We start from the raw sequence: 13,256 nt of genomic DNA on the forward strand, positions 1-13,256 counted from the left end.
ATACTTACTTAAACTTAAAAACTTTAAAACTGAAACATCAAAACAGGTTTATAGGTCGATTAAGCTAGTTTTTTACTCGACACAACTGTAAAGACGAGTTTGGCAGTTGAAATGTATAGTATAAGAATAAATAGTACAATAGTACTAATGATAATGAATAGTAGTAATGATAGTACAAGAAGACTGTCAACCAGGAATTCATCAATTTTTTAGTGGAACTATAAATATATATCATTTGATAGTAAATTTAATTACAATATAAACTATATAAGATTTTAGTTTCTATATATTTTAAGTTTAAAAATAATTGTATTTATATGAAATTATGTTAAAACGAGAAGTGTTATAAAAATTTAAACAGTATTCAATATTGTTGGCATTTATGACTTTTAACTTTTGGTAATCATTACGAATCAAATCTTTTATTGACAGATATTCTTCTAATTTTTTTTCTTCTCATTTAGTGTTTATATTTTGTTTTGTAATTTTTTAAGCAATTTTTAATTTAAACCTGCTTAGAATAAATATTCGATGCTAGAAACGAATTGATGAGAGTACTGGAAAGAAAATTCCTCGGCACTTGGATTACAACCAGCAAAGAGACGATCCAAGGACAAGCTAACTTCATTATCGCGTGATAAAACTTACGATGAATGAACAAAGAGTAGCATTCGTCGAATAGTGCATGATTTTTTTCTTAAGAATACACCCCCAACATTACATTCTCTATTAGCAGTAGTAAATAAAGACGAACATCTACCTAATTTTTCTGGAACTATACTGCATAGACTAATTAAGGACATGGGATTTGTGTAGATAAAACGGGACAGAAAGTCAATGTTGATAGAAAAACCCGAAATTATTTCTGGGCGCCATCATATTTGCGAGAAGTTCGTACATTTCGGGAACAAAACTACAACATTGTATATTTGGACGAATCATGGGTAAATATTGATTACAGTATCAATTATGAATGGAAGGACACTTCCGTATCGTCACATTAGGATGCATTTGTTCATGGACTCACTACAGGCTTGAAACCAACTACTGTACGTGGCCCACGCTTCGTTTTACTGCATGCTGGAAGTAAGGATGGTATTATTAATGGAGCCGAACTAACTTTTTTACCAAAGAAAAATACAGCAGACTGTCATGACGAAATGGATGAACCTCTTTTCGAAAATTGGTTTAAAACTAAACTTCTTCCAAATATTCCCGATAAAACTGTAATAGTAATGGACAATGCGTCGTATCACTCCAGGAAAGAATTCTGAAGGATTCTGACAATAAGGAAGAAATAAAGGAGTGGTTGTTTCTTCTTCTTAGGGTGGTTGCTGTACGAAATAGCTGTGTTGAGGTCTTTCTATACCATGCTCTCAGGTTAGCAAGCCAGGATATTCTTCTTCGTCCTGGGGCCCTTTTTCAATTTTACTTTGCAAAATGCATTGAAATAGCTCGTATCTGCCTTGATTTCTCATTATATGTCCCAAGTACTGCAGTTGTCTGCATCCTCCGCAGTACTTCTTCATTGGTGACTTTGTCTGGCCATGGTATCTTGAGGATCCTTCTGTATAACCATAGCTCAAAAGCCTGAAGTTTTGATGGAGTTTCCGCCTTCAATGTCCACGTTTCTACTCCGTACAGAAGCACTGAGTACACATAACATTTAAGGAGCCCTATTTTTGTGTCTAGGGTGAGGTCATGGCTCTTGAACACAGAACTCACAGTCAAGAATGCACTTTTTGCCTTTCCGATGCGACATTTAATCTCTTGGGTATTGTCCTATGACTCATTAATTATAGTTCCCAAGTAGTTGTATTGTGAGACACGTTCAATTCTCATTTGGTTCGCATACAGATTTGCTCCAGTTATGTTTTCCTTGCTGATGATCATTAGCTTGGTTTTGCTGGTGTTTATATCCAGTCCATATTTTCTACTTGTTTCCGTTATTTTGTTCATTAAGTTTTGCAGCCCTTCTATAGTATTGGAAAACACTATTGTATCATCTGCATACCGCAGGTTATTGAGCTTGACTCTATTTATTGAGATGCCTTCATCAATCTCTTTTAGAGCCTCTTCAAAAATGTTCTCCGAGTACAGATTGAATATCAGTGGTGAAATTATGCACCCCTGTCTCACTCCCCTTAAGATTTTGACCTGATCTGTATGCGGAGTGGTTGCGTTCAAATGATATTTATTTCGAAGATGATTACCTAACCTCCGAACTGTTGGACGTTGTAGCTCATTTTAAATCGAAGTATGATGAGCGTATCGTAGATGAAATTGTAATAAGTAAGAATGTTAAGTTGCTAAGATTACCTCCATATCACTGTGAACTAAATCCGATGGAGCTGGTATGAAGTGAAATAAAAAGATCAGTGGCAAGACATAACACAAACTTTAAGATGGAACAAGTAGAAAATTTAATACATGAAGCGTATTCTCAAGTTACTCCACAAAAATGGAATAATTACTAGCAACACTTAATTAGCATAGAAAAACAGATTTGGAATATCGATAAATTACTGTACAATATCGACCCAGTGATAATAAACCTTAATGACGGCAGTGGCAGTGAAAGTGAGGAAGACGGGAGTATAGAAGAAATATAAAATACACAGTTTAAATACATTTTAATTATTTATGTAGGTACCTACGTGTTTATTAAGGTTTAACATATTTATGCTTAAATACCTTATTATACAAATATTTTATACAAAATTATTTTTATTTTATTCGAATAACGGTATTATTCAAAAAAAATGTTTTAGAACCCCTGACAGCTACAAAATGTCAATAATATTAATTCCTAGGTTATTTATAGTTATAGTCCTTTTCCATCATATTGATAGCACATTATGTATGCAAATCCTCAACAGGTCAAAAAACCATAGGCTTCACTCTATACTTGTTTTAAAATAAATAAAAAAAATTAATATTTTAAGATGCCGTCAACAATTCATTATCTTTTAAAAAATCTTCTGTAAAAAAAGTGTCCACTAATCTCACTATACCTTTTTTGTGCGTAAAAAACGTCGGATATATGCCACACGATTATTGTTAATTATACACGGGTGATTAACGAGAGAATTCAATGTTTCACGAAATAAATTAATGTAAACAGTAATTTAAAGGTGATTATTGTTTTGTATACAAGTTATCGCCTGACACAAAAAGAATACCTTCTTTGAACGATTACCTGGTATTACTGATAAGGCTTCACTAATGATAGTTTAAGTAGTTTTTATGCCACATTACAGCTTATGCCAATAATATAAATTAGAAATTGTTTGCATCTTCCATTTAGTTTGTAGATGTACATTGTTCATGTCTTACCTACGTTTTTGGTGTCGATATTTTGTTATTTGCATTTAAAAATGACGTCGACAACAGGTTTTATCCCGGGTAAGTCTAGTTTTAAAGGTGCCTTCAGTCTAAGAGAGAAAAATATAATATTAATTGTACACGATGCACTTGTACATCAACGCCCTTTAAGTAATGTTCATGAAATCGTTAACATGTGTTCAAATATGACAGGGGTTGGAGAAGCAACAATTTATAGATTCCTAAAAGAAAGAAAAGGAGGAACTGTTTCATCTCCCAAGAAGAATGGAGGGAGTAAACCCTTGGAAATTGAAGAAATACATAAAAACATGATAAGACGCAGCGTCCACTCATTTTTTTTTAACAAAGAATTTCCAACATTGGACAAAATCCAAACATTAATTAGAGAAAACGAAGAGTTACCAATCATAAGCAACAAGAAATTATGGGGACTATTGAGAGAGATGGGATTTCGTTGGCAAAAGAATAGAAGAAAATCCGTTTTAATTGAAAAAGATTACATTGTATGTTGGAGACGAGATTATCTAAGAACTATTAAAAAGTACCGAGAAGAAGGGAAAACAATTTTTTATTTGGACGAGACTTGGCTAAATGAAGGTCATATTGTACCATATCTATGGGTTGATACAAATGTGAAAAGTTCCCGCCAGGCATTCATCGAAGGTGTATCTACTGGAATAAACAATATTCCCGTTGGAAAAGGACGCAGACTCATAATAACCCATATTGGAAACGAATACGGTTTTGTCAATGGTGGATTATTAAGTTTTGCCTCAAAATCAATTAAAGATTACCACGAGGAAATGACTGCTGACTTTTTTGAAGAATATTTTGAGCAAATGTTGGATTTAATTCCAAAAAATTCTGTCATAGTCATGGATAATGCTAGTTACCATTCAAGACTAGCAGAAAAATTGCCAACAACGGCATGGAAAAAAGGAGAGATAATCGAATGGTTGGATAAACACGCAATTGAGTACAAGGAGAATTCGACAAAAAAGGAATTATTACCTATTGTAAGGCAACATAAAGCAGCTTATAAAAATATATAATTGATGAAATGGCATTAAACCGTGATGTAATTATTTTACGTTTACCCCCATACCACTGTGATCTGAATCCGATAGAAAATATATCGTCTCAAGTAAAGGGTGAAGTCGGACGCAACAACAAAACTTTTAAATTAGAAGACTTACAACAATTATTAGAACATTCCTATCAAAAGTAACTCCAGAAAATTGGAAAAATGCTGTTAGTCATGCTCACAAGGAAGAAAATAAAATGTGGAATTTGGATAATATGACTGATGCAATGCTGGAACCGGTAATAATTAACATTGGAGTTGAAGATTCCTTAGATTCTGAAGAAAGCAGTGAATCTAAATGGAATTTGATTAAAATAATATTCATTTTTTTACAAATCGGCCCCTGTTACGGCCACAAATTATTTTATATATAACCAATAAAATAAACATCTTACATTTCTTGCAAATTCATTAGTACCTGTTAATCTCCATCACTCCGACACTGGCAACTTTATTTAGGGATTAGTAACCTTCAAAACTATTGTATTCTATTCTGCTTCAACCTTTATACCTGGTGGTCATACTCAATTTAAAATTGTTTTCCTATATACTTCTGTAAACTTTTGACAAATATCTATTTTTCATTGAGTCACCCGTATCAACAGTTTAGGGATTTGCATACATAATGTGCTATCAATATGATGGAAATGGACTATATCCTATAGAAAAAAGTATATTTGCTTCAAACCTGTTTCTGATAAAATTTGGCATCACTGTTGGTCATAAGAACCTGTACTGTAAAGTCAAGGTGGGACAGACTATAGGTCGCATTTTATTGTTATTTTATAATTTATTTTTGTAAACAATTTTTTTCTGAAAAAGTTGTCGACGTTAAGTCTCTAAATACACAAGTTTTTAGATTATTAACAAAATAATAAGTTTGACGTTCCAAAAAAAAAGTTTATGAATCCCTAGATACGAGTCTTTTTATATCTCACGGATTTGGCAGTTGACACATTTCAACTGTCAAACAGTTGTGACAAAAAATGCTTATTTTTTACTAACTTTTGATCTAATATTACTGACTGAAGAATGAAACGAAATATATAGAAAATAATGAGGCAATTTAGTTACAATTATTAGAATAACTGTCAAAAATATTCTATTGATTAAATATATTATTTGTTATTTGATTTTACTTAAAAAAGTTTATACAGCTGAGTATATTCTGTATTCAACGAAACCATAAAATTGTCCAATAATAATTGATTGTTTGATAACTGATTAATGTTTTTTCTAGGGCTTTACCTACATAGCACCCTCTGTCTTGGAAGATATCTATAAACCAACGATAGTTAAAGCTCGCTCTCCCCGTAAAGGTTCCTATCGCCCTCATTTCGGTTTTACGCCTACTCATCATAGTCATCCCAATAACCTAGATCCGAATTGCAGCTACGTAGCAGGAATGTCTTCTGCGCACGCTGCGCACTCCAATCACGTGCCTCCACATGCTGCACACGGACTTGCGCATCATCCACATGCGCACCATCATAACCCGTTTGCGCAACAAGCAGTGTTTAATATACCAGCAAATGCTTGCGCAGACGAGATGATGGAAGTCGGCAGCGGACTACCTCATGTATAGTATATATGATAGATTAGGATCGGTCTTTTTATATAAGAGTTGATAGGAAGTTTTTGATAGGTATCGATTTATTAGTTCAATTTTGTTTTTTATGATTAATATTATTTTGACTGGAGGTGTCAAATTTTCCTAATGGTATACTTAGCCTCCCTTAGTCGCATTATTAAATATTATCATAATTTAAGAACTAAAATGTCGCATGTGTCAGAAGTTGATATCTTCGAAAATATAAGACTTTAACTGTGTTGTTATTAATTGTGTGCTACATTTAATTTATCGAAGTCCAGTTACAAAACGCCCAATTTTATTAAAATGGTTTTGGCAACTACACATAGATCAGTATTGGTTGCAAATTAAAACTGGTTAGACATATATATTATGCACCGTTGTAAAAATGTTAATTAATTATTTTTTTTTCATATTCTTTAATGGTTTGAGTTTTGTAATAGAATAATCAAATTATTTAAGAATGATTTAATCTTCATCGGACGGCCTCAAAATATTACACAAAAGACGGGCCGGGGTCTGAACGGACCCGATTCTTAAATGGGTGAACTATGCTTGTACGAAAAAAAACTGTACCAGTAACACATTATTTTTATAGTAACATTTATTAGACTAAAGCATACACATTACTACAAAATACATTCTACTGCCGATGCAAGAGACTAAATAACAACTACATACTATTTGTACAATGTACACAAACTATCTCTGATTTTGCGTGTTCTAGACATACTAAAATTGTTATATTTTACTAGTTTTTCCGCCTTTGCGTCTACAACACACATGGCACCGCCCCTTGTATTTTTTGTTTGTTCTACTCTGGGCTCAATAATATTCAAAAGTTCTGGGAATACATCTGCCATATGATGCTTTTTATTCTTTTCGGTGTGCTTATTGTTATAACGTGTGAAAACATATTTCTTTATAAGTTCCTTGCCCAGTGCCAAAATATACATTTTACGCTTACTCATATTGTGTTTTTTCCAATCAGGATATTTTAGTAGCCACAATTTATAGGAATTAATACCTGCGACATCAATAAGATGAGAGAATATACCCTTCGGACAACTATTTGTTTTTATTTGTACCGTATATTCTTTAGCTAACTTATAGGTTGTATCAACGGCTCGTTTCGTTTTGTTGTAATGTAGAATAATTTCAGGTTTATAGGAGTGTTAGTTTTAGTTTAGTAGGAGTTTTTTAATTTGTATTTTGAGAACGATTTTCGAAATGGAAATCGAAACGTCAAAAAAACGTTTTATAACTAAAATTAATTCCCATTAAGATAGTTAATAACATAAAAATGCCGCAAACGCTTCAGAATTACGTCTAAGATGTTTCTATAATGCTCGACGGTTAATCTAAAAAAAAAGCGCCATCTAATTTGAGTTTCTATGACGACAAAATTGAAGATTGAATCGTTTTTCATAGGAGAATACCGCATTGTTCCAAAATTCCTTTTTTCTGGCATTTGTGATTAATTGCATGGCCGTAGGCCGTATTTATTTTTTATGTTAATGGCCTTAGTAGTTTTTTTCAATTATCTCGGGAACCGCTTACTAATAAAATTGGAGATTAATATCAAATCCACTAATTGAGGGCTTTCATTTGACCCCTACTTTAACCTTAAGTGACGTCTATGTTTCATTTATTATAAGTAATGACTAATTTTTCCTATACACTGTCCAGACCACTAGAAAATTATTTTGAAGTTACAAGAAATTTAAGAAAGAACAACTTATTCAGTAATTTCATGATTAAAATAAAAACACAAAAATGTTGTATTGAGAAATATGTAACTGTACATTTTTGTTCGAATTAAGTACACCCATGTCTAACCATTTGTAGATTTGTATTTACCGTTAATCTATGGGCTTCTGCCAAGAACGATTTAAAAACATTAATTGTTTTCCATTTGGGTCACACCTAAATGTTAATAACTTGGACAATATTTTTACAACTAGTACAATTCCTTTCTTTCAAATTTTCAAATTATGAGGCGTAATCCAACATTTTGAAAATTTGACACGGACATGTTTGATTGATTTGTTACTCTGTTACCATTTATTTTAATTTACTATTTATATTTTTTTTACTTGTGCTTACAACAATATTTCGCATTTGTTATAGTCATGTCCATTTTTTGTGGAAGCATTTTCCTCTGTGTACTGCTCAAATGTGGTAATATCTGCTGTATATTACCAGAGATTTGGTGTACGCGTTAAAAATTGACCATTGACATAATAAAAACTATTCAGGGTTGGCAAAATCGGGTGGAAAAACATTAAGTTTTAAATTTTTCTGTGGTAATAAAACTAACTGGAACATTGAAATCAAAATATTACTGTTATACTTAATTAGGAGAGTGAAAGAGAAAAAACTGCTATTAGCAGCTTCTACGGTAAAAACTATACTTTTTTCCAATAAGTGATACAGGTCATCTAAATAATTGTATTCAAAATGTTTTAACATACCATCTAGAGTTGTAGATTATAGATCAAGATATCGTTTCTGCGACGTGAAAGATCATTTGTGTGTATCCTACATCAAGTTATTTTCCAAAAGACTGAAGATGATTGGTTTATTTATGTCCATTCGTGTCCCAGTAAAAGTTAGGAAATTGATGGTCTTCTTCTCATGGCGCCGTATCCTTTCGAAGGTTGGCGATCCAAATGGCAATTGTAGTTTTGGAAACTGCTGCGCGAAAGATTTCTGCGGATGAGCGGTCGAACCATCTCCTCAGGTCTTTCAGCCACGAGAATGGATGGTCACAGAACGCTAATTAAACTTGGGTGTCGCCTGGAAGTCTCGATTGAGCCGCCAATTTAAAAATGTATAGAGGGAAAAATAAACGTTATTGATATTAAGTACCAATACGCCATCGACTGAAGTCTTTCAGCCAATTTACAGAATTATTATGGATACATTAAATTATTTTGTAAAACTAATTATAATACAATAATTAAAAAAAATAGTGGTAATTATAGTATTGTCAGATTATTAAGTTACAATCATGAAAGGAAAGACACCAAAAGAAAGTTGTTTATTGTCTTAATATGTAAAGGATTTCTTCAAATATCTTCATAACGTGAGGCTCAAAGAATTTTGGCATGTTTTTAATACAGAAAGATGTAAACAAATTATTGAGTCTCTCATTTATAGATTCTATTCCAGGTTTATTTATTGTAAAGTGTTTTATTTGATGCATTATGAAGTAGGCTATTAGAATGATGCATTTTAGTAATTTGTGGAAGGCTGGCTGTTTCTCCCACTTTTATATTATTTTTAGCGGAACCTTTACAATTATAGAACATTGTAGAACCATATTCCATCGTGGAATCTGCAAATCTTTTTATAAATATTTTTCAATCGTGGTTCTCTCATCATTCTTGTATGTTAAGGTCCTAAAGGGTTTTGCTGTACTTAATAATTTTTCTTTTTATACATGATGTATGGTATTTGAACTTTAATTTGCTGTCTATTTCAATTGCCAAATACTTGACATATTGGGAGGGATGATGATGATAGTGTGTTTGGCATGGAAACTAGTCCATTTGCCACATATTCTTGAATGATGTATGTTATATTTATGAATTGAAACTTGAGTGTAACAAATTTATATTATACATCTGGATGCATATAAGTGATTACATACGATTTCGTATATTGATTTCTGATTCAGTGACAATAGGTGGGTTATGTTTACTGGAAGGTGCCATTACGTTTAATATCACACTGGAAAATATTATCGCATGGGCACTTTCCTGATTCTATAATATTTAATCTAGCCAGGTGACCGGGAAATAGTGGGAGGGTTCAATATTATTATTACATATGTTTATAGTTACCGAGTTACCTTTGGTTCTATGGTTAAATATTATTAGTTGTGTTTTAGAGGGAATTATTATTAATCCCCATTGGCCCAAAATATTGTGTCATCCCCGTCCTTGTAGTGAGTTAATTGTACTTGTTAATTTTTACCAAAAGATATCACTACCTTGTCATCCGCAAATTGTAACAAAATGGTTAGTTTATTTTTACACATCTCACTGCAGTAGAGGCTATACAATAGATGAGTCAGCAGTGAACCCTATGGAACTTCTTGTTGCGTTGAAAATGATTGGGAATGTGTTACCTTAATTTTGCGTCAATCCTTGTAATGGACTTGTAATTACATTTTTAATGTAATTTGGAAAAATGTCATGTCTTACATTTAAAAAATTCCTTCATTCTACTGTTAAAAGTGTATATTTTTTACCTTATTTAAGTCTTCGTTAATCTTGTGAATATTAACTATTTTTCCTTGATCATCTTTTCCTTCTAATTGTAATTAGTATAAGAGGAATTATCAATACTATTATTTTTTCCGGTTTTTTTTTCTAATAATAGAAATGAAGATGTTTGCAGTGATGACTCAGATAAGACACTGGATATTTTATGAAATTTGAAAGTGTTAATTTCCTTGGTATGAAAGATGAGACATATTGTCATGGGACTTTATAAGTCAACAAAATCTGGCTACAATTTTTGTCTACAAAAAATTTTTGCACAAGGAATAGATGAATGGATAGCAATAGTCTTCCTAATGGTGTAACTTTATTACATCCTTACGAAGGATAACAGACAGCGGGAGGTTGATTGTGCTTAATCGCTGTATTCATGGTTTTTTGTACCTATATGTAATGCACCTTACAAATCTAGTTCTGTCGGTTGGATGCGCAAATACTTCAGATATTACAATTTAACGTTTATTCAAGAACAACTAACAAGCATTGATCTCCATGATAATCAAGACAATGACAACTGTCAAAACTACTTAACTCTGTCTTCCGTTCACGGTTACTAGTGACAGGGTACTTATTATCCATATAATAATAGCTGAGTTGTCGGGATATCGACTAGAATAAAGAGTCACTATATGATCTTCCCAATGTGTGTAATTGAAATACTCCATAATGTGTTTGACATATTAGTCTACAAGTTGATAACGCTTAGCTCACATCTAGATGACCGATTATTAATATGAATACGAACGAAGGAATGAGTCTGAATGTTTGGCAATGTTCGAAATGTCTCTTTAAATAACATCTTGGTATACAAACATGAAAGCATACCTATAAGTGTATACTAATTTCATTGCATACAAGGGTTGCTCGTGTAGGAATGTTACCTTCAAAAGTATGTGTATATTAAACCAGTTCTAAAAAAAATATATGGAATCACTACATAAAGCCATTACACGTACAGTCTACCAAACTAATAATGAACATTTTCTGAGTATACATATAAAATTTTTAATGTGAGGTTTATTGATTTTGATTGATGATTTAAAAGATCTAACTAAATTCGTGTTTACTTTTTTTTTCTCTTTTTTTGTTTTTACATGTCAAAAAGAAAATTATTTCTGTCCTTTATTAAGTTTTTAAATTATCATAAAACTGTGTTGTTTGATTTCTAATAAGCATAATAAGCATAAGAATAATTTCATGCAAAGGTATAAATAATAAGAAAATTTTTACTCGCAATTTTTACACAATAATTACAAGTATTACAAGTACAATATTTACAAGTAAGTACAAGTAATCGGTAAGTTAAAAAAATCTGTACAAATGTACTGATGATAACCCGTCCAGTATAGGGTGTTCAGAATTGCATTAAGTAAGAGATGTTTATAGAAGTTCTTGAGGAGAAATCAGAAAATAACGAAGCAGTAATGATGTGAGATCTCAAAGCTTAAAATGAAAATATTTTCAAGAACACATAATTGGGACAATACAAAATACAAGAGCGCATAATAATGAATAGTCAATATAAATATTTTATTTGACGATTGGATTTTTAACTCTGAAAGTGTTCAAATACTAGACGTTAGCTGAGCGGGTATTGCAACTGCGCACCAAACCTACAGCAACTGTCAAACAGTACCTTATCGTGTTTAATTAAGATTATGATGACTTTATAGTTTTTGTTTATTTTCCTTATCTCTTTCCCATGGAAAAAATTCTATTTCGTTCTGTTTTTACAAAGAAACCAATTACAAATTTAAAGAAACCATTGTTGCAGCAATCCTAAAAATTGCGGGAACTCATTTATCTGAAGCTTTCAAATCGTGTAATTATTTAATTTACCTGTCCAGTTTATTGGAATAAAAGTTGTGTTTTCATGCGAAGACGAAACTGCGTAAAGTAAGTTTGTAAATTTAATACTTTATTGTTGTATTCAAGAAATTTAAGAGTGAAAAGTTTGCAGTGAGGTAAAAGCATATTTTTTATTCTTTTGAATATGCATTTTTTTATTCTAATCTGAGATTAAAAAGTTATTTTTGTTGGACCTCTATGCATATATTGTATGTTGATATACAGCAGTCAATGTCTTTTGATTAATTTATTAATTATAATAATAAAAGATTTTATTTTGGACGTCAGTTGTTATTTTATTACACAATATAACTATCCTAGACTGTCACTGCGCATATTTTATATGTTGTCTTTCAACCCATATTACCTGACTAAAAAATATTAAGATTTAAGGACTTTGGAAAGTTCCACAGGAGCTGTGAAAAGTCCTTTAACTAAGGTCTTTCCACAACAAAGCAAAGTAAATTAAAAAATAGAAATTATAGATGTTCTACCAAGAACGGCATATGACGGAGTAAAACTCAATTTTAGGGTATTAAGCATCGCTCTTTGTACATACAATGTTTGCCAAAATAAACTGTACAAAAAATTATATTAGCAATTCATTCAACACTGTATTAGCAACTATTTACACACAGTTGTTGCTGCAGTTACTGAAAATAGGTTCTTATATTTTGTCGCAGTTCAGGTGGTGCCAGAACAGTGACTGAAAAGGATACTCAGAAGTCTATTACACAAGTTATTATTGTATTCTATGTTGTTTATAGATATCTCACAACATAGGATAAGAAATAATCACTGTGAAGTTGTTGCTCTACAACGACATTATGTACTAATTGAAATCTAATTGTTTTTAAACGGATATAACCGTTAACCCCTTCACTGCGACATTAGCTTTCAGTGTCATGACTTCAGTAGAACGGAACGGAACATAAATCATTTTTTGGCAAGAAGCGTATACATTAGGCCTCTAAAATTGCAACCCTCCCCCCCGCATTACTTTCTGAATCATAAAACTTTTTTTGGTAACTGAACTAAGGCAGCTGTACATTTTTTTAATGACGCATTGTTTCAAAAAGGCAAACGGACGCCATTTTAC

At 32.0% G+C, this 13,256-nt stretch overlaps 1 protein-coding gene across 1 annotated transcript in view; it reads left to right on the plus strand.

Moving 5' to 3' along the window:
* The window catches only part of LOC140443909 (ribosomal protein S6 kinase beta-2-like), a 55,679-nt gene extending 43,240 nt beyond the window's left edge, over positions 1–12,439 (plus strand). Inside the window, exon 9 of the mRNA XM_072535418.1 lies at positions 5,670–12,439. Within this exon, the coding sequence (XP_072391519.1) occupies positions 5,670–6,014 (345 nt within the window). The 3' untranslated portion in view covers positions 6,015–12,439. The remainder of the gene's footprint in view (positions 1–5,669) is intronic.
* Positions 12,440–13,256: the final 817 nt, after the last annotated feature.

The sequence above is a fragment of the Diabrotica undecimpunctata genome, chromosome 6 (genome assembly GCF_040954645.1).
Source record: "Diabrotica undecimpunctata isolate CICGRU chromosome 6, icDiaUnde3, whole genome shotgun sequence".
Taxonomy (NCBI): domain Eukaryota; kingdom Metazoa; phylum Arthropoda; class Insecta; order Coleoptera; family Chrysomelidae; genus Diabrotica; species Diabrotica undecimpunctata.